We start from the raw sequence: 25736 nt of genomic DNA, 5'->3' as shown, positions 1-25736 counted from the left end.
TGTAGAGAAATAGTTCATACTTTCATACGACAATGTTATGCGTGTTTTCAAATAGAATATGCGGGTGTATACTCTTGCATTTCAACTGCGATAGTGTAGTCCCGGCCGTAGGCACGGGTTACACTAGTTTAACATAATCGCATAATCAGTTCTTTCTCGTGCATAATTAAGTCATTATTAGGCACCACATTCCATGATCATAGGTGCGTACACCCTGTACCACGACTATTACACCTCATCACTCCCGTCTTGAACCGTTTTCCATTTTTAATCAAAGAAATATCATTTACTTTTGTAAATGATATCTTTGACATTGAATTAGAATGTTTTGAACTTAAAATATGCCTGCTGAACTACTTTCGGTGAGTCTTAATGCCTGAAAAACAGTAAAGAGGGTATAATAGTATAGGGGGGAATACTGTAGTGAGTATAATGGCGGCGGTCATGCTTGTCAGCACTGTGATAAGCTGTATAGCAAATGGAACTGCTCCAATCAACAAAAACCTCTCAAAACACGTACAGTACTTCGATATACTCTCCAAGTTCATTCCCCCAAAATCTAAGTTAATTAACTCGATTTGTGCCAAGAACTGTGATTATCAGATAAGTATTATCGTATTTAGTGATTATTTGTCATACAAAGTCCATCACAATTCTTGATAAACTTCCTAATTCATTATTCCAATGATAAGAGAACCTCTCTGTGAACTTGCATGGCAAGCAAAACCGGATCCTGCTACTCTCTTCTGCTCCTCTAGAATACGCTCAGCTTCTGCTACTCTCTTCTGTTCCTCTAGTATACGCTCAGCTTCTGCTACTCTCTTCTGCTCCTCTAGAATACGCTCAGCTTCTGCTACTCTCTTCTGTTCCTCTAGAATACGCTCAGCTTCTGCTACTCTCTTCTGTTCCTCTAGAATACGCTCAGCTTCTGCTACTCTCTTCTGTTCCTCTAGAACTCTCTCAGCTTCTGCTACTCTCTTCTGTTCCTCTAGAACTCTCTCAGCTTCTGCTACTCTCTTCTGCTCCTCTAGAACTCTCTCAGCTTCTGCTACTCTCGTCTGTTCCTCTAGAATTGTCTCAGCCTCTGCTACTCTCTTCTCATTCTCACCATTTTCGGTATTCTTTAAGGTTTGAAACGCTTCTGGCTAAGTGCGAATTGTGTGACGTTGCACTTTGTGTGCTTTGTTTTAAGCCTTATGATCAGTTAGAGTAAAAAGCACAAAACCTGAAGATTTTCGTAAAATTCTAGTAAATTGGTAAATGGAATTATGATAGTAGTTTATAAGTATAGCTGTTCCTACCGTCATGATTTGTTTAGTGTTAAATTTTGTATGGTATTGTTTAAATTTTATTCATCCATTCTGACAAGGGCTTTTAGTTTTATTATCTGACCTTGAGTTTCTGTTTAATTAACTAACGTACCTCCAGAAGTACACTATTCATTAAACCCGTACTTTTAAAAGTACATTATTTATTAAACCCGTGCTTTCAAAAGTACATTATTCAGATATTATGATGTACTTTTAAAATTAGCCCAGACGGTTGTTTTTACACCGGATGTTAGTTATTTCGACCTTTAATTTGACCAAAACCCATAATTGGGTAGAATGGACCGCTGCCAGCGTGTCTCTTTCCCAAACAAAAGAAATGTTATTAATTTGAATGACTGTCTGCAAATGCAAAATGTGACCGAGAATGAAATCGATCGCTCGCTTTTCCAATTACAAGGGGAACCCTCGAATCCAAAATCGTATATCGAAATTCAAATGGTAGGTGTGGAGTTCAGAAAACCGAAAAAATATTTTCGGCTCATAATTATCAGGGTAGCATGAAACATGAACAAAAGTAGTCTCCAGAAAAACTTTGAAAGATTTGGACGAAAATTTTCTGTCCCAGTCATTCTCGATACGTACCTCTGAAGGAAGAGCTCCCGCTTCCGAGCTCCCACTTCCGAGCTCGTACTGCGAAGGGGAGGCCTGTCTTCAGAGATCGCATTACAAGGGGGAACTCTCGAGTCCAAAATCGTATATCAAAATTCAAAGGGTAGGTGTGGACTTCGAAAACCGAAAAAATATTTGTTCAGCTCATAATGATCAGGGTAGCATGAACATGAACTGAAGTAGTTTCCAGAAAAATATTGAATTAGAAAATTTTCGGCCCAAGTCATTCCCGATACGTAGCTCCCGCTTCCGAGCTCGTACTACAAAAAGGAGGCCTGCCTTCCAAAATTTTCGGTCCGAGTCACAGGATAAAATATGTACATATACTGGACCAATTTTTCCCCAAAATTTTTAGAAACCCTAATAAAAAAGTTGGCCCTTTTCTATTAAGGATTTTATTTCTTTCCTATTTTTTTCCTAGTTAAAAACTAAATCACTTGTAACCAGATCCAGGAAAAATGTTATTCGGACTAGCGCGGCTGAAACCATCATCTTCACTCAAACCACAGTTGACGAGACTGCTCAGTGATGCAGTGAAATATACGGAAAAGGGAATCCAGCTGGACGGGAGGGATATTCTGCACGCCGAGACCAGGAATATGTGCCGATGTGAAGCCTGTTTTGGGAAATACACCCACCAGCGCCTGGGTCTACCTTTAAGTGGAAGCTTGTTCCCGGGAATCAAAGTGGTGGAGATTGGTAGAATGTCAGATCATTATCTTGGATTGAAGTGGAGTGATGGACATGAGGGACTTATTGCTCGAACCCTGCGAGGAGACTTCGGACCCGATCCTATACACTCTCGTATGGAAAAGTTGCTAGATCTGACGAGAAGAAAGAACACAGAACAGAAATTCTGGGCGGAGCCAGACGCGGAAGTTTCCAAGCTTTGGGACTACTCCTCCCATATCCAAAAACCCGCATTCTCGCATTCTAAGAATGTAGGAAATTTTTAAAAGTAGGAAATTTTTGACAAAAAGTAGGAAATTCGAGAGCCAACTCTGAGAATTTTCGATAATATTTCAGTAGGAATTTAAGTGAAAGAGCAGACTAAAAGTTGCTGGACTGTTATTTAAATGTCCTCAGTCAGGGATCCACTGATCCAGTCTATCAAATTTCGTTTCACAGACCAAAGTTTGTTGCTATTAGCTACAAAATCTGTGCATCAAGTAACCACTAAGCAGATGCTAATTATTGGGGCATTTTCGCGTACACGACATAAATAGTTGTCATTATTGATTTGATTTGAAACTTTTACAAATAGTACATTATACAATACAGCAAAGAGAATTAAAAATATACGACATTATTATCATGAGGCAATTGTTGGGTAAAAGTTGTAGTCCATATTGTATAAATACTAAAAGCATGGTTAAGTGGTACAAGTTCTGGGGGTATACGTACTACAAGTAATAGTTCTACTCCCAGACTCACTAACACCACCTCCATCTAAACACACAAAATGTATCTAAAACACGCAAATTTAGAATTATAAAAATAAATACATAATGTATCCATGACTTGACCCATAATGCGCCAAAAATTTGCGCGCGTATCATCACACAGCGCTTAAAAGCAAGATTACAGTCGGATATAAAGTTCGCGTAATCCAATTAAGTATATTAACTGAGGACTGCACCAGGGTCAAATCATGGCGACAGAACGTAAATGTTATTTAATAGATTTATTTTTATATTATAGTTGTTATATTCAGTATCGTGACCGATCTATCAGTGGCAGGGGCCCACATATAAATATCATTTGCACTCATTAACTTAGTCAGGGTCTGTCAATTTGTCCCAAAAGTGTTTTGCCAGGTTTGCCTTAAAAGTTCCGGCATCACTTATCTCTTTAAGGTCAGTTGGTAGGTCATTCCAGACACTGTGTGTTCTGAAGAAGAAGCTTCTCTTAAAGGAGTGAGCTTTTGCTTCCACAGTACACTTCAGGGAAAGGTGGTCGTGTCTGTTCTGTCGCCTCTGGTTGATATCAGGCATTTGAGATGTATCAACTTCATTATATCTCGAGGGTTGCCTTATGTTTGAACGCAACCTACCCTGTTCACTGGTTGTTATCGGGGTTAAATAAGGTGGGAGCTTCAGAACAGATTGACCATTGTATATCTGATGGAATAATAGTAAGTCTGTGTATTCAAACTTCAGCTCCATTGGCAACATGTCTAGCTCTCTTAATCGAGCCAAGTATTCTAAGTCATTATAGTGATGATCCTGTTCGCCAAGGATCCACTTAACTGCTCTGCGCTGAATGTTTTCAACTTTGTTATTCAAGACAACACTTGTTGGTCTCCAGACAACACTGCAATTTTCGAAAAGGCTCCTAACCAGCGCTAGATAGAATGCCCGTTTTTGTTTACGGTCGTTAATAAACCGTAGAGTTCTTTTCATTAGACCTAGACGAGAACTAGCTTTCGTACAAAGGTTGACTATGTTCTCCTCCCACTTAAGGTCTGTTCTAACAAAGACCCCAAGGTCTTTTTCACTCTGGACGAAGTCTAGTGCCGTTCCATCTAGGGTGTAGACAAAGAGCTGAAAGGGGAAAAAACTCAAAATTCCTTTTTCGCTCAATTTGCTGGATATAGAGAGTACCTTACATTTATTGGGGTGAAACTTCATTTTGTTTCTTACTGCCCAGTAATGCAGGGCATCTATATCTGCTTGTAGGATCTCATGGTCCCTCCAGCCCACAATTTTACGCCATATTTTGGTGTCATCAGCGTACAGGGCAATTTTTGTACCTTCACTTACGCATTCTGACATGTCATTAATAAAGAGTACAAAAAACAGAGGTCCTAAAATGGAGCCTTGGGGAACTCCTGATTGGACATTCTTTTGTTCTGATTGGGATCCCCCAATAATAACACACTGTTTGCGGTCTTTGAGATAGTTCATAATAAACTTCAACAGTGTACCATCAATTTCAAATTCCGATTTTAATTTCTCTAGGATGACATCATGGTTAACTGAGTCAAAGGCCTTGGCAAAGTCAAAGTATACCACATCAGTTCTGATATTATCGTTAATAGACAGTGAAAGACAGTCTATATACCCGACCATTTGTGTAGTACAAGACCTCTGAGGAAGAAAACCATGCTGGTTGTCATGTATTTTATGCTGGCATTTTGCCAACAGTTCGTCTCTCACTATTTTTTCAAAAATTTTCATTGTAAGGCTTGTGAGAGAGATTGGCCGATAATTTTCAACTAAAGTTTTGGGGCCTTTCTTATGCACATGTACTACGTTAGCAAATTTCCATTCAGATGGTATCTGACCTATATTATAAGAGATTTTAAAAAGGCTCGAGAGTGGGTATGCAATACTATCTCTACAGTTCTTTAAAATTTTGCCATGGATACCATCTGGACCAGCAGCTTTATTTACATTGACATCTTTTAGAATTTTTCGGATTCTGCTGGTACTGAACTCAATGTCGTTTACTGAGTCATTACTATAATCAATATCAACATCATAGTTACTCGCTTCGGAAAACTGTGCAGCAAAATATTCATTGAACATTTCAGCTTGGTCTAAGTGATTGTTTCTAAATCTGCCGTTATAGTTTACTGTTCCTGGTATGCGAGTAGATTTTGATGTCGATTTGACATGTTTCCAGAATTTCTTTGATATAAGAGCTGGATCATCATCATCATTCAAATTTGATATCATTTTTTGGTCGACCAAATTTTGGAAATCTTTTCTACATTGTGAGAACTTTTCATAGTCCTCAGCTAGGCATGATCTTTTAGATTTGACTCGTAGTTTTTCTTTTTTGAGACACAGCTGATAAGTGTCAGAGTCAAACCAGGGTGGCTGATCCTTATCTGATATCGTAATAGTTGGGATTCGGTTGTGTATGTGATGGAACAGGATTTTCTTAAAACGGAACCATCCTGTTTAGATGCATCACAGTTAAGGTGATCATCCCATCTAACTGATTTCAGATCATTGTTCAGGCCGATCCAGTCTGCTTTTTTGTAATTTAAGATTTTTCGTTTGATGACCTTCTTTCTAAACTTCATTTTAGCACTAAAAGTTATTCCAAAGTGATCTGAGGAGCATATCTCATTTTTCCCCAGGACCGCCAAATTTTCAACAACACTTATCATATTACAGAAGAGAAGATCGAGGACCTTCCCTTTATCATGAGTGGGTTGGTTTATCATTTGTGTTAAGCCTAGGTCATTAAACAGATCTATAAAACGGCCACCAAGAAGTGTGGGGGACACACCGTCTGACCAGTTAACTTCAGGTAGATTGAAGTCCCCAACTACAAAGTGGGCCTTAAACTTTCTCCGTCCTACCACATTTCTGAGGTGTTTCTCAATTTCATTAAAATTATTTTCACCAAGGGTGCCAACTCTATAGCAGGCAGTTATGCAGTAGTATGTGTTGTTTGATTTTAGGCTGACTGAGATCATTTCAGCCCTAGAGCTGACATCAATCTTGTCATTTTCAATACTGATGCCAGTCTTGACTGCAATAAGGACTCCACCCTCCTTCCTTCGAAACTTATTTGGGTTATCAGGATCCGGGGGGTGGGATCTTTTGGATCTATCCTTCCGATATATCTTGTAGATGCTATCAGGGAGGATCTCATTTTCCAGGTGCTCTTTTGAAAGCCAAGTCTCAGTCAGAACAATAACATCAGGCTTGTCTTCATAGATCTTAGATTGGAGCTCTAGTAGTTTACCAGCATCAAGCGGCATGTTTTTAGATGCTAGGCCACTAAAGGGGACAAGCCCTCTCAAATTTTGGTACATTACCTTTAGATGACTGAGGTTATTGTTATCAACTGGACCTGGGTTAAGTATGCTTGTATTGCAGATAACAAGCAAAACTAAGTTCAGAATGGTCGTCCAGATGGTGAACATGTTACTTAGAAACTGATGTCCACTACACTTAGCGGAAGAGTAACGTCTGGGACAACCATACTTCACTATCCATAGGGCTATTCCATTTTGTTTCTTTGAATAGATGATCATTAGGACTACAAGATTTGCACTGTTCATAAGGCAGTCCCAGTCATTGGTCAGGTGTAGTCCGATCTTGTACGAGCGATGCATACGAAATGTTTGGTCTGAGTATTCACTTGCTGTTTCAATGGCCCCCGCCAATAACAGACAGATCATATACACATATACAACAATCACTACTCCATACATCATCTTTAAAATAGCACTTTTCTCTATAGTGGTAATTGAATCTATATTTAATTTAGCATTGCATTTGACTTTGGGAGAGTATAGACCAATCACTGTTCTGTGTTGTAAAAACGTGACTCCCATAAATTAGTTGAAAACTCAAAGTTAGATGGAGACTGGAAAATATGTACTGATTATACTCTGTTAAAGAAGCAAGAAGTTAATGAATTAAAATATTGTCAATTAATAAATATGGGAACAAATATGAGAGCATTGTTAAGCTATAATGCTCGTTAAAAATGAAAGAATTCTCTGAATTCTATAAGTTGAACATGTTACAAGATGACTACCTAGGTTGGTTAGCAACGCCAATAAGAACTTTGGCTAACACACTGGTTCCAACAGGATTAAGATGGATACCATCCCTGTTAAACATATTAAAATCTAAAAGCCACATAGTAGGTGTCTTCTTAAGGAAAAAAGAGAAAAAGTCAACAAATCTTATACTTTCTTTCTTACACATCTCACTTAATAGATCATTAAACTTATGCATATTTCTAATATGTGTAAGATAACTTGCCTTCCTAGGGACAAGTGAAAAGAAATTAATCTTAGCTGCAGGAAATACCTGTTTTGTTAGGATTATAAGGTCATTAATGTCTTCAAATATGCGTTTTATGTCAGAGTCTACAATCAAATTTTCAACATCATTTCCCCCGACTTGAAGGAACACAGTGGAAACATTAGATGTATTAAATTGCTTGGCAGACTTTTCAACTTCGTTATAAATGTCACAAGCGTGTGCTCCAGACCGGGAGATAACTTTAAAAATTTTTCCACGCCTGGAAAGTGTTTCAGTTTTCAAGCTCTTGAGGAGGGAGCTGCCAAACACAAAGGTATCAGGGTATGTGGCATCTTTGGAGGTGCTGGTTGCAGGGGAGGTATTCGGTTCTGCAGAAGGTTGTGGGGGAGGAGGGGAGGAGGATGGGGGAGGAGAATGGATAGCAGGAGGGGCTTCTTTAGGTGGGAGCAGACGTCGGAAGGTGACACTGTAACGGACTCCCCTTTCTTTCTGTACATCTTTGTCTCCAGCAAGTATTTCATGGTAAAAAGATTGCTGGAAACCAGGCAACATCGTGAATATGCTCCCGGGAGTAAGAGTAAGGTACTTGACGGATTTTTTTTTGTCAAGGGAAATGTTCATTTTCCGAGTTGCACCAATCGAGAGTGTTGATATTGGTGCACCCGGATCGAGGCCTGCTTCATCATCCTTGTGGGGAGGAAGGCAACACACATATGAGCTGTACTTGTTAACTAACATGGAGTTATACTCTGTTCCTAGTGTTAAGTTAACAGTCTTCAGCAGTTTATCCATGATGGTGTTGGGTTGGATAGAGACTGGTGAGAGGGCAGCAGATCTTCGATTGTATGCGTATCGTTGGCTGCCGTACAGGAAGGTATCTGGGCTTAAATTTGTTCCAGACCTGCTGTAATTGATATTCTTGACGTGGTCAAGGACTTCCTCAACCAGAGGCTCACTAAGGGGGTCATGTCGAAGATTATAGTGAAGGAGCAGCGGAGATGGAGAAGGTGGGGAAGAGGGTGATGGACTCGATGATTCCTGTATTTTGGGTACTGGAGAGGGTGCAGAATCAAGTAGCGTGTTGGTATATTGGAGAAGGTTCTCCAATGTATTCTGCACCTTTCTAAGTTCTTCGTTAGCGAGATTTCCCAGTTGGGGAACTATAAGGTCTTTCAGTTTATCAAGTTCCATTGTAGAAGGAGAACATCTCCAGGGGTCGACAGTCAGCACAAGCACAGCAGCCCAAGGGGTCAGACGGTACACACAGCGGCATGATGTGCCTATCTGAAACGAGAATAAACGGCAGAAAAGGAATGGTAATGAGATATTGAAAAGTTTAGTTTTAAATAAATCATTGCAATTAAGAAGACTCACGATGTAATTGAGTCATTTGGAAAACAATTTCAATAATAACAACATCCGAAAGACTACCATTAGGGCTCAATACAGACAGACACACTCTTACCTAGTCCCGAAGGTTTGGGCCGACACTTCGCAAGAAGTGCCGGATGCATTCCATCCAACTCCCAGACCCACTGAGCAGGTACATCATGTCTCGCCCCAGAGATGAGAGGTTATCAGTACATACTCCCCATACGGGGTGTTACTTAGCACATTCCCTAAACTCAATAAATGTAATAGATTTGTAGTGTTGTAATTAGTTTAAAACTGATTTATTTACTTAATTATTACTTTATTAACAATTTACTATCTACTTATCTAGTCTATGAAACCGGATATGTCTACAGTGTCACCCGATATCTGTATTGGCAAGCAGTAGCATATACACATCACGTCTTCAATGTGTGTATCACACTGCACACACCCAGCCCAAACTCGTGTGGCGTGAGAAAATATCAGAAAAACAGGGCGTTTTAACTAATCTGTACGATGATGCTAGAATGGGCGTGAGAATTGGACTTTTTCTAGTTTTTTAATTAGTCGCTCTGCCCGCTTGCTATTGTTGCTTACATTGGGTTGTTGAACTTCCTAATAATCATGAATCGTCCAAAGTTCAAGTCTAAATCCGAGGTCCAATGCGGTATATGCAAAGCCGCTTGTCCAGGAGAATATTTTTAAAAGATTCAAACTTTTTGTCTCGGCAATATTGACGGGTTTTTGCAAGCGAGTAGATTATATATATGACAAAAAACGACCACTTGCAGTCATATGCTGGGCTCATGAACACGCTGCTTTCACAGGTTTCCCCCCATACACATAGCTGTACGTACAATCCTGAACACTTGGGTGCCATGTTCGAATGCCCAGTCAAATCTGTGGTGTATACTGTTGAAAAACTGTGCGAAGTTACAAACAAGATTGTGACACAAATCAAGTCCTCCAACTTTCAACATATCCTCCGGGTGCTATTGATCAAACATTATGATGATTTTCCACAGAGAACACTTCATGGATTCTTAAAGATTCTGACTATCGCCACAAGTGAGGCCATTGCAGAGAGTCAGGGATCTTTGATAGATGCATTACACTTACGTTATAAGAATACAGATAGGGATTACAGAAGAGTGCAAAAAGAGCTCCAGATTAGGCTGATGGCCCCATCACCATGTTCTGCTGAGGGTGAAAAGCTTGTTCAACAGGTTGCTACGAGAATGGCAAGAAACCACTCTTTTCTAAAAACCACCCATGGGGGATGGGGGCGGCTATAGAAAACTTCTGCAAATCCCAATATAGACTACCATTCCAGTTTTGATAATAGCATTATCAATCATGTAATGTTGTGAACGGTCATCAATGCAATTGTAATAACTTTATGTCAGGAGTTCAAAGAACATTATATAGTATTATGAGTTGATGTAATACGTCTAAACATGCATAATGCATAAGCATTCTTTGTTGCGTTTCCTATCTTATTTAAATAGTAAATACTAATAGTCATTATTATATTTTTGGAAAATTTAAATTCCTTGTTTCTTGAATATTTGGTCTCATACTTGCTTCCTTCTCCAAATTCTCTTAACCCTGTATTAGTTTATAGCTTGAAAGCAGAAAGTGATGGTAGTAGATGAGAAAACATTTTTGCCAAAATTATAAACTCTTGATACTTCATGCTGTCTCCTATTTCGTGCTTTAGTTAAGCCAAGTGTTTAGGGATTCTAGAATCCAGACAATTTATCCCAATAAAAATTGAAATCAGAAAATAGTATGCTAAAATCGTTCTCCATTGTCAGATTCGTTCCAGGAGGCCAAATCTAGTTTAAATTTCCAAAATTTTCGGGGGCTTCGCCCCCAAAAGTAACCTAGGATTATCTATTAAAAAGCATTCTGGGCCCTAAAAAAGTAAAATTGAGAATCTGGAATCCGCCATGAAAAATCTTTGAACCCCGCGAATACAAAGACTTTTTATGCGAGCGAAGCGAGCGGGCCACAGAAAACGAAAAAATAGAGAATGTAGGAAATTAAAAATTTTTTGGATATGGGCAGTACTCCTGGGTAATAAAAGACGTTGATAATACCACAGAGTTCCTGACCCACTACATGAGATACGGTATCGCGTTCCTAAAAGGTATACCGGCTGAAGAGGGCATGTTGGACGTCGTAGAGAAGGGTCTTAAGATTAGTCCTATGCGGAAGACGTTGTATGAGACGGTGGATCTGGTAACGTACAAGCCAAATCCTAAAAACTCAGGATATGGCACCGAGGGACTGCCACTGCATTCCGACCTCTCTTACTACTATGAGGTACTAAATCTAGCCCAGGAATATTTTTGTGTATCGTTATAGCAGAAGCCCCAAACTTTTCGAATTATTGGTAAATGGCGAACTTATTATTGGTATACCATTATGTCAGATACCATCAATGTGGAACTTTTCTACTTCGTGGTTGAGATTTAAGATGAGGTGTACGTACCGTACCCGGCTTAAAGTACGTACGGTACGAGATTTTTTATAAGTACGTACCGTACAACCACTTTAAAGTACGACATTTTTATGAAAAAATGGTGTCCGTTTTCTGCCTTATTTTTCTATTGTTGTAAAATTGGCAGGTATGTATGCAATTTTCAAACCACGATTTTGGTGCAATGCAAGTGAATGCTAAAGTCGAATTAAACAATTTTTAAGACAATAAATTAATTTGAATAACTGTAATTATACTCAATAGGAGTACGTACACTGCACTGTACAGTCATACTATTCTAAAGTTCTAATGATGGAAAAGAGAATGCGGCGACATAGGTTTAGGTGCCCGTAGCGTCATTTCAATTGTTCCTGTTATTATTTTGTCACGAAAGTCGGACTTCCATCGAAAACCCGTGTATCGTACTTTATAACCAATTTTATTAGTACGTACGGAACAGCCATTTTAAAAAGTACGTACCGTACGAACTTCTCATCATAGGTTGAGATAAATAAAAACGGCGGTAAGAGGAAACGGGCTATTTTGTGAGATCTGTAAGATTACTTTTCCAATCATATTTTCAGACACCGCACGTGCAGTTTTTCCAGTGTGTGGAGAACACTGTTGAGGGTGGCGAGAGTTTCTGGGCAGATTCTTTCTCAGTGATCAAAGAGATGTCAGAGAAAAGGCCCGACCTTCTGGAAGTGCTGAAAACTGTTCCAGTGACCTACAGATACACGCCACCAGGGACAGGAGTATTCCAGATGACTCACCACTGTGTGGTGAATATGCTCGGGAAGGACATTTGGAAAACGGTTGATCATCCGACCTCCCTGGATTCGGCCATGTTCACCCGTTTCACGGACACGGAAACCAGAGAGAAGTTTTGGGAAGCGTACACGTACTACAGAGGACTAGTGGAGGATCCTAGTAGGCACTACACAAAAAGATTGAATTCGGGAGAGTTTGCAATCATTGATAATTGGAGAGTCTACCACGCTAGAATGGCGTTCGCAAAAGCAGCACCCGAACAAGAAAGGCTATGTGCTACTTCTTACATGGACTGGCAGGCTATGGCTAACGGGATCCTCTCCATGGACAAAGAAAACTCAATATTTTTGGAGATAGATCAACATTGAGGAGTCGGCAATTCAATTAACACTCGCGGCTATTAATTAGCAAACTACAAACTAAACACTTGATTTATAATATTGTCTGTCTTCATTTTTGAGGATTTATACTTTTACTTTCGAGCTATTAAACGTCATAATAATGATATGGAGTTACCAGAAATCAGAATGGTTAATCTTTATAACACTACGTAATTTGACGAGACTTGAGATTATGATTCAAAATCATTTTCGACTAAAAACAAAAATTATTTTGATTCGTTTGCGTTGTATGGTTTATCATTTTGTTTTTCAATATTTTTAAACTAATTCATTTCAATTATAATAAAATATTACCTTGGCTGTTGAGTGCTACCCGCGATAATTCCCGTAAATTCATTTACAAAATTTACTTTTACCTAAACAAAAAACAAAAAATAAACAAAAAATTCATTTTGAGTTATTTCGATTTTGAGCTTTATTTTTATCATTTTATTGGTGTTTTCCTTTTTTCCCCCCTTTTTTTCTTTTTTTGTTTTTTTCAAAAAACTACTTTTACCTAAACAAAAAAAGTTATCCCCCCGACGCTTCAGCGGAGGGATCGACTTTTCGCAGATATAATTCCCGGAAATAATTATAAGCTGTATAATAGCAAATGGATCTGCTCCAATCAACAAAACACGTACACTCTCTCGTACAATACAGGTACACTGAAACCTTTACATATAATAATACCGGTTACCGAATACCGGGCGACAAGTATACCAGGTACTTCGATATACCGGGACTCTCCAAGTTCATTCCCCCAAAATCTAAGTTAATTAACTCGTTTTGTGCCAAGAACTGTGATTATCAGATAAGTATTATCGTATTTAGTGATTATTTGTCATACAAAGTCCATCACAATTCTTGAGAAACTTCCTAATTCATTACTCCAATGATAAGAGAACCTCTTTGTGACCTTGCATGGCAAGCAAAACCGGATCCATAAAATATACCCATAATTATATCCAGGGTCACATACAACAATATCACATATGTGATATTGTTGTATGTGACCCTGGATATATTTATGGGTATATTTTATGGATCCGGTTTTGCTTGCCATGCAAGGTCACAAAGAGGTTCTCTTATCATGTTGTATGTACAACATAAATATCAGCTACAACATTAATAATTTCAGTCGCATTCTTCATCCGTTTGCTTTCGTGAATGAAGTATGACTTATGTTTTGTTTTTAAAATGTTTTTTTTTAATCAACTAGCTATAGGCAGACGATTGTATTTACACCGGATGTTAGTTGTAATCTTATTTACATCTTATTTATTTCGCAGAATTACGGATTACCAACATACGTCATGAAGTATGTTTTTTTCTTATCTAATTTTTTTTTCTAATTAAAAAACTAAATCACTTGTAACTAGATTCAGGAAAATGTTATTCGGACTAGCGCGGCTGAAACCATCATCTTTACCCAAACCACAGTTGACAAGACTGCTCAGTGATGCAGTGAAGTATACGGAAAAGGGAATCCAGCTGGACGGGAGGGATATTCTGCACATCGAGACCAGGAATATGTGCCGATGTGAAGCCTGTTTTGGGAAAAACGCCCACCAGTGCCTGGATCAACCTTTAAGTGGGAGCTTTGCCCCGGGAATCAAGGTTGAGGAGATTGGTAGAATGTCAGATCATTATCTTGGATTGAAGTGGAGTGATGGACATGAGGGACTAATTGCGCGGACCATGAGAGGAGACTACGGACCTAACCCAATACAATCTCGTATGGAAAAGTTGCTAGATCTGACGAAAAGAAAAAACACAGAACAGAAATTCTGGGGGGAGCCAGACGCGGAAGTTTCCAAGCTTTGGGATTACTCCTGGGTAATAAAAGACGTTGATAACACCACAGAGTTCCTGACCCACTACATGAGATACGGTATAGTGTTTCTGAAAGGTATACCGGCTGAAGAGGGCATGTTGGACGTCGTAGAGGAGGGTCTTAAGATGAAACCTTTGCGGAGGACTGTGTTTAAGACGGTGGATCTGGTAAAGTACAAGCCAACCCCTAGCAACCCAGGATATGGCTCCGGGGGCCTTGCTCCTCACCTTGACCTTTCTTATTATTATCAGGTAATAAATCTAGTCCATGAATATTTTTGTGTATCGTCATAGCAGAAGCCACAAATTTTTAGAATTATTGGTAAAAGTCGAACTTATTATTGGTATACTATTACGTCAGATACCATAAACCATTAATGTGGAACTTTTCTACTTCATGGCTGAGATAAATAAAAACGGCGGTAAGAGGAAACGGGCTATTTTGTGAGATATGTAAGATTACTTTTCCAATCATATTTTCAGACACCGCACGTGCAGTTTTTCCACTGTGTGGAGAACACTGTTGAGGGTGGTGAGAGTTTCTGGGTAGATTCTTTCTCAGCGATCAAAGAGATGTCAGAGAAAAGGCCCGACCTTCTGGAAGTGCTGAAAACTGTTCCAGTGACCTACAGATACACGCCACCAGGGACAGGATTATTCCAGATGACTCACCACTGTGTGGTGAATATGCTCGGGAAGGACATTTGGCAAACGGTTGATCAACCGTTCAACCTGGATTCGGCCATGTTCACCCGTTTCACGGACACGGGAACCAGAGAGAAGTTTTGGGAAGCGTACACGTACTACAGAGGACTAGTGGAGGATCCTAGTAGGCACTACACAAAAAGATTGAATTCGGGAGAGTTTGTAATCACTGATAATTGGAGAGTCTACCACGCTCGAAGGCCGTTCAAAAAGACAGCTCCCGAACAAGATAGGATAGTTTCTACTTCTTACATGGACTGGCAGGTTATGGTCAACAGGATTCTTTCCCCGGAAAGGAAAAACTCAATATTCTTGGAGACAGATCAACATTGAGGAGTCAGCAATTCAATTAACACTCGCGGCTATTAATTAGCACGGACTACAAACTAAACACACGATTTATAATATTGTTTTCATCTTTGAGGATATTAAACGTCATAGTATGGAGTTGCCACTTTGTGGTGAATATGCTCGTGAAGGACATTTGACAGACGGTAGACCAACCTTTGGCCACTTTTAACCGTTCGCGTTTCAAGGACATTAAAACTAGAGACCCACTGTTCTTAGAGAGTGATCAGCTGGATGATTTGCTGACTAACACTTGACCAAGCTGACAGACGATAAAAAGCAATTTATTGACACAAACTGTGAATTTGTTAATTTGTTACCGTTTTACTTCCGCATTGGGAATTCTTGGAGTTTTAGTGGCGAAAACCGAAAATATTAAAAACAAATGGAGAGTGGGGATGACCGATGACGCCGCCAATATAAGTTTGTATTTGCTTTTGATTTTATTTATGTAAAGGCATTTTTTAAAAGTGCCTTTTTTAAGTGTGCCAGAACATTTCCGGTACAAATTCTATCGGAAATAATCCACGATAACGCAATGTAAAAGTTTTTAAAATTGAACAATTCAGAAAAATATTATCTTACTCTGGACTAGCATTATCTAACTCTGGACTAGCATTATCTTACTCTGGACTAACATTATCTAACTCTGGACTAGCATTATCTAACTCTGGACTAGCATTATCTAACTCTGGACCCAATCAGATCCCGTCAAGCCTTAATCTGGACATTCTAAAGAAAATTAAACTGATATATAACTATAGTTATACGGGTGGATCACTATGTGTCCAAATCGCAAACATAGCAGTCTACTACCTAATGAACAAATGTGTTTATAGTAACCCAGAGCTCATGAAGAAGATCGTATCAGCCAGGCGTTACATTGACGACGGAGCAGGTTTGTTTGAGGGAACTACAGATGAGTTCAAAATTTGGATTGCAGATGTCAACAAAGCACTCCTCCCCCATGGCCTAATCATTGATGAGTACCAAATAGAAGATCCTGGTGGGCAGTTCCACTGTGACCTACGGGACAAAATACGCGTATTTTCCACTTTGAGAGTTGATTGTAACTACATGCTATCCAAGAAAGTCTGGCTATATAGCTAAATCTCCTCGATAATCGATTATTTAACGCTATGTAGAAGCTCAATTTCATAGTTTTTACCAGTGCTGAGATACAGGCCTGTGACCTACGGGACACTCCCGTGCAACCTATTTTGGACCTGGAACATTCAGCCAAACATTCTATCCCGAATTGCTGCTGTAGAGTTCCGAAATTAGTTTTGAGGTATCAGAAATCCTTTTGGCTATTCTAGGATGTAAAAGGTTTATAAATTTATCAAAGTATTTGGTAGATACAGCCTCTAAAAGTTGTGACCTACGGGACTGTGACCTACAGGACAAAAGTGGAACTTTTTGAAATTACTATTTTTATCGCTGTTTGGTCCTTGTATCTGCTTTCCAAATACATCTAAGTTGTTGAAGATCAATTAAAAAGGGACATACCATAAAAAATGACAAATCAATCATGTTTTACCTTTACAATAAATGTTTTTAAAGAAATAGAAACCCTGTCTTTAATTACGTAAAATAAAAGTCACATGTCTAACTTACAGGTATTGATATTTGATATACGTTTTACACATGCTGTATAGATTATACAAATTCCCACTCAGTTCAAATGATACACAGTTCTACTATTCTTGGATAAACTTATACCCCTTTGATCTTCTGCTGAGGTCGGGTGTTGGATCAGCAATTTTAGCGGTGATCTGATCAGATTTTATCCACGAGTCATCTCGGCACTTGTCACACTCACTGAGGCTTGATGAAGGGGCATCACAGTTGCAGGGCCAGATGTAGAAACCAGCTGATGTACCTGCGACCATTGACCTAACAAAATACTCTTTTTCCTTTTCATCATGATCTAGAATCATACCTGGCAGATACTTCACGTTGTTATAAGATACCATGACCCATTCACCCTTTGAATATACGCTCGGTATGTTCTCATCATCTGGCACGTCTATACTCGGTATGTTCTCATCATCTGGCACGTCTATACTCGGTATGTTCTCATCATCTGGCACGTCTATACTCGGTGTGATATCATAATCTGGCACGTCTATGAGACTGATGTTTGATGGACTTAGTGATCCAATGGATTGCTGATCAACTTCAAACTCTGGGTTATGATCAACACCTCCTTCCTTAATGAAGAGATGGTTTTTCATTTCTTTATCTGGAACATATGAGTGGGCTCCAAACTTCATACTGTAACTACCTCTCTTCTTGAACACATGACATGATCTTGTTGATGAAGCCGTGAGTATATCTTTACCATTACTTTTCCATCCTTCTCGAATGCTGTTCTTCTCGATGAACTGCTTAACTTCAGATTTGGGGACAAAATCAATCAAGATGTTGGGACACCTTTCTTTTGATATCCGAGCAAAATCCTCTGTGCTGACAACATCAACTTGTCGATTAGCCATTGCATACTCTGTCACTCTTCGTTTGATGGTACCTCCTAGCCCATCAATGGGGCCTTTTCCGTGACTTGTAGCAAAGAAATGCCAAGAAACGTCTTCCAGCTCTGGGAAGTTTAATGTCACAACTTGGCAGAGGGTGTATTTTTGTTTAAAATGCTGTCCTGTGCCATCTGAGAAAAACTTAAGACTCTTAACTTCGTAATTATCTGAGTTTCTTCTCGCCAAGAACTTCTCGACTGTTAACTTAGTAAAGTAAGAGACAGCATACTTGTCATGACCTTTGCTACCATCAATACCATCAAAATCAGTTATGATGACATAATTATGGCTCTTCACAGGTTATCTTTATCAAAACAAAGAGTTAATGTGGCAGCGGAAAAATGCTACATAAACTCTGATACATGTTAAAACATATACTGTGAGTAACTCTCACTCAAAATTTCGATTTAATTATCTGTGACCTACAGGACTGTCCCGCAGGTCACACCCCTGTGACCTACGGGACCACTTTTACCCCCTCGATATCTCAAAACCTCATCATACAATCATGATAAAACTTTGAATGCTACCTCCTGCAGCCACGGCGAGATAGCTCCAAGGCGTTAGGTAAAAAGAAATGCCTATTATTTTTCATAATAAAACTTTTTATACCTTTTTTGTGACCTACGGGACACTTCGTTGGGGTAAATTTTTTTCCCAGAACCCTATTTCCTGGTGTTTTCATAATTTCAGGATCAAGTAACACATTCATAAATGTTATTGTTCGATGAAAATTAGGTTGTTTCCATGTTATTATCGACAGTTATGGCCGTGTCTTGAAATAAGCCATTTTTAGGATGTGAATGTGGTGTGACTTTGGTGAATTTTTTTTTGTAGTTAAAGCTATATTTAGCTGTAAAATAGCTTTGAGCATTAAAATATAGACAATTGTCGATCAAATAGACTAAATTTTGAAGCCATCTGACCAACTTTATAAAATCACCTAGTGAAACTTTATCGTGGAACTGCCCTGGTAAATACGTATCTTTCCTTGACATAATGTTCACTTTCGATTCCTTGGGCTACCTCCAAACGGATTTGTTCATAAAGAAAACGGACTCTCGTTCATACCTACACTTTAAAAGCTCCCACCAAAACCATATCTATTCCGGTATCGTATACTCTCAATGCCTTAGACTCAGAAGGATCATCAACTGCCAAGAACGCCTCAAAGGACACCTCGACAACCTCAAAAAAGCCTTCCTTGCTGCATGTTACCCTAGGAAAATGGTTGAGAACATTAGTAATAAGGTTCTCAATTCAACAAGATCACTGTTACGCAAAGTTCAATCTCCTGATGACCAGACATCTTTACACCTTCCAATCAGGGTCATATCTACTTATGGTAGTAATGATGATTTGGTGTCTGTGACTAAGAAGTATGAAGAAAACCTCTCAAGAACAAGGAGTTTCAGTGAAAGTGACACTGTTGAAACATCCCAAGAGACCTCCTCAACAGCTTTCACGCCTAGGAAGAAAATATTCAGTTACACCAAGAAAACAGGGCCAAGCCTAAAATCTCGCCTTGTCAAATTGAAAGAACTTGCTTTAGGAGCTAAACATGGTCCAACCAGCAAATGCCATATGCCAAGATGCAAATGCTGCGAACTTGTCAAAGGCAGCCATGAATTCAAAGTTAACGGCGAGAAGGTTAAAGCTTCCCCTGGAAACTGCCTGAGTTACAACATCATTTATCTGTTCCAATGTAGTTTCTGTAGAAAGGCTTACGTCGGTCGCACTACTCGCTCTCTACGGGTTAGAACTGGAGAACATAGGGTCAAATATTATAAACTTTTAAATGGTGATAAGGTAGATGAAACAAGTGATGAATATAGTTTGGGCTTAGATTTGTTGGATCATGGTTTTAAACAAAGGGAGGATTTTAACAAAATTTTTAATGTTTCAATTATTGATAATTCTAGTCCTAAAACTTTAGAAGTTCGTGAACATAAATATATTCAACAACTCAAGACTTTAAAACCTTTGGGAATAAACACTATAAATCCTTTTGGCCTTCCGTTACTCCTAACATCTTAATTTTAATTATTATATAACCGTTTTAAGAGTGTTCAGATTTTTAAAGGAATTTTGGGTTTTACTAACTTTTTACAATTTTTAGGCTTATGTCACTGAAGATGACGCCTTGCAACATGTTTGACGATAGCCTGTAAATTGATAGTTTGATCTCAGTATTTACAACAAATCATCTAGCTTGATTGATTCAAAGGGAGAATTTAATTCCCCTGTTACTATAGTTATTTAATGCACTGATTAAGGATTGGCGGGTTTTTAGAGATTCTCATTGAGATCAACCAAAATACACCCAAAAATCGATCCAATCATAACCGGGCCGATTTTAATCGGATCTACCGTCACAAGTAAAATAGAGCAGAAATACTATGATTATCAGAGATCTCAAGACTTAACCGCCTATCTAAATAGGCGCACCATAGTCCAGGATTGGTAATTGTGCAATTAATTAATAAATTGGTCACTAATTCAAGTTCACTAACCGGCTAGTCTGACAGGCAGTTCTCTCCAAGATCTGGGCCGATGGTCGAACATGATGCAGTGACCGGGGCAGTTCTGGGGCTTCAGTGCGAACTTCTCCTTTTCCACGTCAAAAGTAAACATGTTCTCAGCATAGTGCTGTGGTGAAGGGGAAAATGTTACAATTTTCTTCAAAGTTTAAACAGTTAGGTGTAGCTGACCACACGATTAGTTTATTAATCTCTGTTATTAAAAAAAGGAGATAGATGGCAAGATTGAGAAAGAGCGAAGAAGGGTTGGTTGAAAATACAGATACTATGAAAGAATTATAAACTAATTAAAACTAATTTTAAACTAATTACAACACTACAAATCTATTACATTTATTGAGAATTATGTAATGTAACGTGATGGAAATATTTTAAGCGGGCATATCCTGTCCAAACCCAGAAAAGAATTAATAAATTAATAAATTAAACAATTAATATTACATTTATATAATAAATTGTTTAATTCATATAATAAATGCAGTTGACGAACCTGCCAATGACCGGAGAGTTCCCACAATTTAGTATTGTACATATTGGGAGTAACCACCTCCGTGAACCCTCTCTTCAGGTATTCACTCTGAAAACAGTTCACTGTTTATGTTACTGTTTATGTTACTGTTTATGTTATTGTTACTCATTACTGTTACTGTTACTGTTACTGTTATCAACTGACAAATTCTTATACTATTGTGTGTATTTTATTGAAGTTTACTCTTAGCCCTCATTCGCTCGAGAGGATTAATATCGTGGATCCTGTAAATAGCCACAAACCTGAATCCATTTCTGCAGCGTGTTGAAGATGATTGTACCTTTGGGTAACCAGAAGCACGAACCAGCACTTAGTTCGTGGAAGAAAAATAGCTCTTGTTGTAAACCTATACAAAGGGAATACTAATAGTCTGTTCGAAATAAATAATAAATGTCCGTCCGAGTATCAAAAGTAAACTAAGCGTTAAAAAAATAATAAGCCTAAAAATAATAGGCAGTGTGACCAAATTCTTGCTTATGCACATTAAATCTCTAAACCACAGTCAACGGAGAGTCTTACCAATCTTTCTGTGATCGCGTTTAGCGGCCTCCTCCTGGAATATCTTCCACTCCTTCATAAGCTTGTTATCAGGGAAGGAAATACCGTAGATACGTTGCAGGGACTCCGCCTCTGCGTTTCCCTCCCAGTAGGTGGAGGAATTCTTCGTTACCTGGATAGGAAATCTTTACATATAAAATTAGAAAGGAGAATTGGACCATAAAATATAGAAAACTTATCCATGAGTGATCAGACGGAAGAGCTGGTAACAAAAAAGATTGTTATTGCAAAATTTAAAAATTTAAAAAATAATAAAATAAAAAAATTCAACAAGATCCAAATTTAGGGACGAGCTTTACGCAGCTGTCATTCTCAGAGGTACAGACCACAGAAGAGTAACCTTGAGAGTGTTATTTTTTATTTTTTTAAATGTTATATAATATTTTATTTAAGAAAACAAACCTTGAGAGTTTTGATCTTGCCGGTGTTCCTAACATGAGGACCACGACACAGGTCAATCAGAGGACCACATCTGTACACGGTGGTGGTGGGGGTTTGGACCTTGTTTTTTATTATCCTAACTTTGTACTCGTTATACTTGAACATCTCTAGCAAGTCCTCCTGAGTGGGAACATATTAATAATTGTTGGAAGAGATTCTTTTGCCAATTCTTTTTAATCCAATTAACTGATTATCTGACGTGAAAATCTAAGACCCAAAAGTTTTTGTCATTGATAAGATAAAAACACCCTTAGTGAATCCACTGTCCACAGCCTTCTACGATGTTCACAACTAAAAACACGTGGAAAAGGTATGAAAAGTTGGTCAACCACAAAGGACACCTAATGGGACTCAACAATGTAAAAAATCCTTTGAAAGCTCGTTGTGTCGATAAAGCGCTTTTCCCCAGATGGATCTGTCTACTATATATCCTAACGTACTAACCTTGGTAATTTCCAATCGTTGAAATGGTTGTTTCTCTTTTACAATGCCCTTCATTATAGTTTCTAGTCCAGCGTAATCAGCCTCACAAACAGCATCCTGTTAATTAAATCTAATAACCATCTAATGAACATGAAACATCGTAAATCTAATGAAGTTATGACAAAAACATTATATCCATATCTCTATGAAATATGAAAATTCTGCACAAACTAGATGTTTATATCCTGAAATCAAATTTATATACCTCTCCCATATGCATGTCGTAGTAAAATCCGCTCTCAATTGGAGGACCGTAACAAAGACATCCTCCGTATCTCCTCTCCATAGCCTCTCCTAGGATATGGGCTGTGCTGTGCCAGAACACTTCTTTTCCTTCTTTTGAGGAGAAGTTAAGGAGTTCAATATTACAGTCTCCTTCCAGAGGTCGGTCTAAGTCCCATAGCACTCCGTTTACCTGCAAGTTTTGTCATCTGATTAACAATTAAACTAGGTGTGTATTTATTGTATATTCCCTCCAATTTAATATTTTCCTGAACAAACGTGCGCGGCGCGTAAAACGTGGGTTTGCGCGAAAATGGACTTGCTTTTATTATATAAAACTGCTAAAAACTAGCAATAGGACAAACCTTGCTAATTACGCTGTTCTGTGCCAATCCAGCACTGATCCCATTGGCTATGTCAAATGGCGTGGTGGTCCAACTTTCTCCTTCTACTTCTTTTCCATCTGGTAACGTGACCTAAAATTAGAACAGAAGTTAGTAGGTAACACTATTAGTAAGTACAGAGGACCTTAAACGCAATGATGGTGGGCGTGGTCCTTTCTATTGTAAATGCATAGGTACATGACGCAACTCGATGTGGCGGTAGGAATTAAGTGAGTTTATAATACAACAACTTTTGCGTTTGTTTGAAGCATGTTATTTACGGAGAACATTCAAGTACAACTAGGAAGGAGCGTTCAAAAGTGTTTTTTGTCTCAAATACAATAAACAAATACAATAGGTCACACTTCTTTGAGAGGTTACTGCTGGAACGTACTACGATCAACGATGTATATGTCAAGAGTCGGATGTTACTTATAGACGCCTTCCATGCTACAATTAGTGGTGTTTGACACAGGCAAAGCGTTACAAATACAAGCAACAGGTGGAAGTATACTAACAATAGGAGTGTATTAAGAACATGATTGTGGGGGGGGGGGGGGGGGCATTAATGGTCATAATGGGAGGTAAGCAAGTGTATCTTATTGAACGAGAGACACCGAAGCGTGGTAGGTCGATACTGACCCAAAAGCCCAAATAACCCAAACCGTATATAATATATCCTTAAAAAGTGTTTTAGTCAACTTACTTTGATTGGTTTTCTCTCCCTGGTACTGAGGTACTCTTCGTATTCAGAGTGGAGTTTGTCGAACAGTGTTATTCTCTCTTGTATGTAGCTAGGCCATGGTGACATTTCCCCAGTACCAACTCCTCCGCCACCACCACCACCGCCGCCGCCTCCTGCAATAAAGCATTTCAAATTGGAGAGGTAATCAACTTGAGGTGTCTTGTTAAAAACGAGGGTCCCTAACCTTGGCCCAGAAGGCAAAGGTAAACTATTAAACATTTAAAAAATGAACAACCACACTTCAATATAACCGAATTAATAAAGTAGGCTAAAAATGAATTCGTCGATGGCAGGTGTAGGAGATAGAAATATGAAGGCTTGGAAATACACCTTTCTTTTTCTCCTTCTTCTTATTTCCCTTTTGATTGCCTTTCTGGTTAACGGCCTGTTCTTTCTTTTCTATCCTGAAATGAAATGAACTTTGTTAAGTGTGAACAGTACCTCACAAGACTTTTGTTCTCCATTAAAAGGAAATTTAACCGAAAGAATATTTTAAACGTTTAAAAAACCAAAGAATTCTGTCAATTCATGAATTTCAAAAATTGTTAATGTTTTCAATTTTCATATTTCTTTAAATATCGTCTAACTAACTGCATTTCAGCCATTTCTCCAGTTATTTCAGTAGACATCCCTCTCACTGCTTTCCAAATGAATTGAGTCTTTATGTAATGACTTGCGGTTGTTCTTAGTCTACTAATGAACATACATTGCTAAATAAGATTGGTATTAATATGGTCTTGGTAACTTTATTTCTTTTAACAAAAAAATTGAGTAGGTTCATACAGTGACAGCAAGGTTCGTTCTGAACATCTCAGACCAACTCAACTCACTAGGTTTTCTCATCGAGTAGAACTCCGTTCCAGGACATGACTGAGTATACGATAAAGAACTAGCGGACGAATTCGCTAGGGACGATCAATCCAACAAAATCCCCATGGCCATAGGACCAGAAACCTTCCTCCCAATTAGGCCACTCTCAGTGACAAAGGAACATTCCACTTGTGATGTTCCTCCACAAATATAAATACAGGAACTTTAATTTTTCTGGAACTCACATCATATGCCTAACATGGCCGCTTTCAGGATAGGTAACAGCCCACTAGTTTATTTTCAGAACGTGGCAAACAACGTCAAATTCGAGACGCAAGATTGTGAACACTTTTCAGGAGAAGCAGAACATCCTAGCACCTCCTCTGCAAGTGCATCCAGATCATGACGTTCATAAATGAGGATAATTGGTAAACTCTACCTTTACAACAGTAAACTACAATCATATCTTCAAATTTGTGGAACAGTCGACAAGACTGGATAGGGATAACCCTTTTGGGTAACCTCCTAGAATTCTTCACCAGGAACTTTCGCTAAATCCCATACTAGGAACTCAATCTAGGCCCATCTCCGCATAGAGACATATCTCCCAGGCTTTGACCTTGCTCGGAAGTCCCTTGTTTGCCCGCAGAAGTACTACAACGGAAGTGGGTTTGCTCCGAGACAGGTAGTGACTGTGAATTGCTATATATTTGGTTTATATATTTATGATAGTCGATATAATATATACTAATTGTGTTCTATTTCAGAATGTACCACAAACATGTTGTCTGTGGGGTTTGATAATTACTTGTAACAACTGGTGTGTTTCATTGCATAGTGATCCATTTAAAGTTAACAAGTGGTAGCAGAGAAGGACGCAATGGCACCCCCAGAGACAGTTAGAGTAACTAGTA

General features: G+C 38.7%; 3 protein-coding genes across 5 annotated transcripts in view; 1 reads left to right on the top strand and 2 right to left on the bottom strand.

The window, feature by feature from the left end:
- Nucleotides 1–25736, bottom strand: part of LOC134822797 (threonine--tRNA ligase 1, cytoplasmic-like) — a 117286-nt gene that overhangs the window by 38998 nt on the left and 52552 nt on the right. For both annotated transcript variants that reach the window (XM_063834055.1, XM_063834054.1), the window contains exons 2-12: nt 24604–24724; nt 24343–24416; nt 23974–24125; nt 23250–23360; nt 22868–23077; nt 22624–22719; nt 22141–22299; nt 21700–21850; nt 21423–21526; nt 21142–21228; nt 20625–20760 (exon numbers count right to left, since the gene is read on the bottom strand). In XM_063834055.1, the coding sequence (XP_063690125.1) occupies nt 20625–20760; nt 21142–21228; nt 21423–21526; nt 21700–21850; nt 22141–22299; nt 22624–22719; nt 22868–23077; nt 23250–23360; nt 23974–24125; nt 24343–24416; nt 24604–24716 (1393 nt within the window). In that variant the 5' untranslated portion in view covers nt 24717–24724. The remainder of the gene's footprint in view (nt 1–20624; nt 20761–21141; nt 21229–21422; nt 21527–21699; nt 21851–22140; nt 22300–22623; nt 22720–22867; nt 23078–23249; nt 23361–23973; nt 24126–24342; nt 24417–24603; nt 24725–25736) is intronic.
- Nucleotides 1–25736, bottom strand: part of LOC134822807 (selenoprotein F-like) — a 97923-nt gene that overhangs the window by 40545 nt on the left and 31642 nt on the right. Inside the window, exon 1 of one of the 2 annotated variants that reach the window (XM_063834073.1) lies at nt 9293–9332. The exons of the other annotated variant lie outside the window; for it this stretch is intronic. Coding sequence (XP_063690143.1) covers nt 9293–9294 — 2 coding nt within the window. The 5' untranslated portion in view covers nt 9295–9332. Of the gene's footprint in view, nt 1–9292; nt 9333–25736 lie in introns of those variants that run through there. 2 annotated transcript variants of the gene reach the window in all.
- LOC134823054 (probable gamma-butyrobetaine dioxygenase) lies at nt 14075–16072 on the top strand. The gene is made up of 2 exons (XM_063834403.1): nt 14075–14776; nt 15008–16072. Exons 1-2 carry the CDS (start codon nt 14081–14083, stop codon nt 15560–15562), a joined length of 1251 nt encoding a protein of 416 aa, XP_063690473.1. The 5' UTR covers nt 14075–14080; the 3' UTR covers nt 15563–16072.

Source organism: Bolinopsis microptera, chromosome 11, assembly GCF_026151205.1.
Source record: "Bolinopsis microptera isolate Bmic1 chromosome 11, MBARI_Bmic_1.0, whole genome shotgun sequence".
NCBI lineage: Eukaryota > Metazoa > Ctenophora > Tentaculata > Lobata > Bolinopsidae > Bolinopsis > Bolinopsis microptera.
This window is presented reverse-complemented; position numbering and strand designations above follow the sequence as displayed.

Coding starts and splice junctions, on each gene's coding strand:
- LOC134823054 (XM_063834403.1), top strand. CDS start 14,081: ATGTTATTCGGACTAGCGCGGCTGAAACCATCATCTTTACCCAAACCA. Junction 14,777..15,007: donor ACCTTTCTTATTATTATCAG/GTAATAAATCTA, acceptor TCATATTTTCAG/ACACCGCACGTGCAGTTTTT.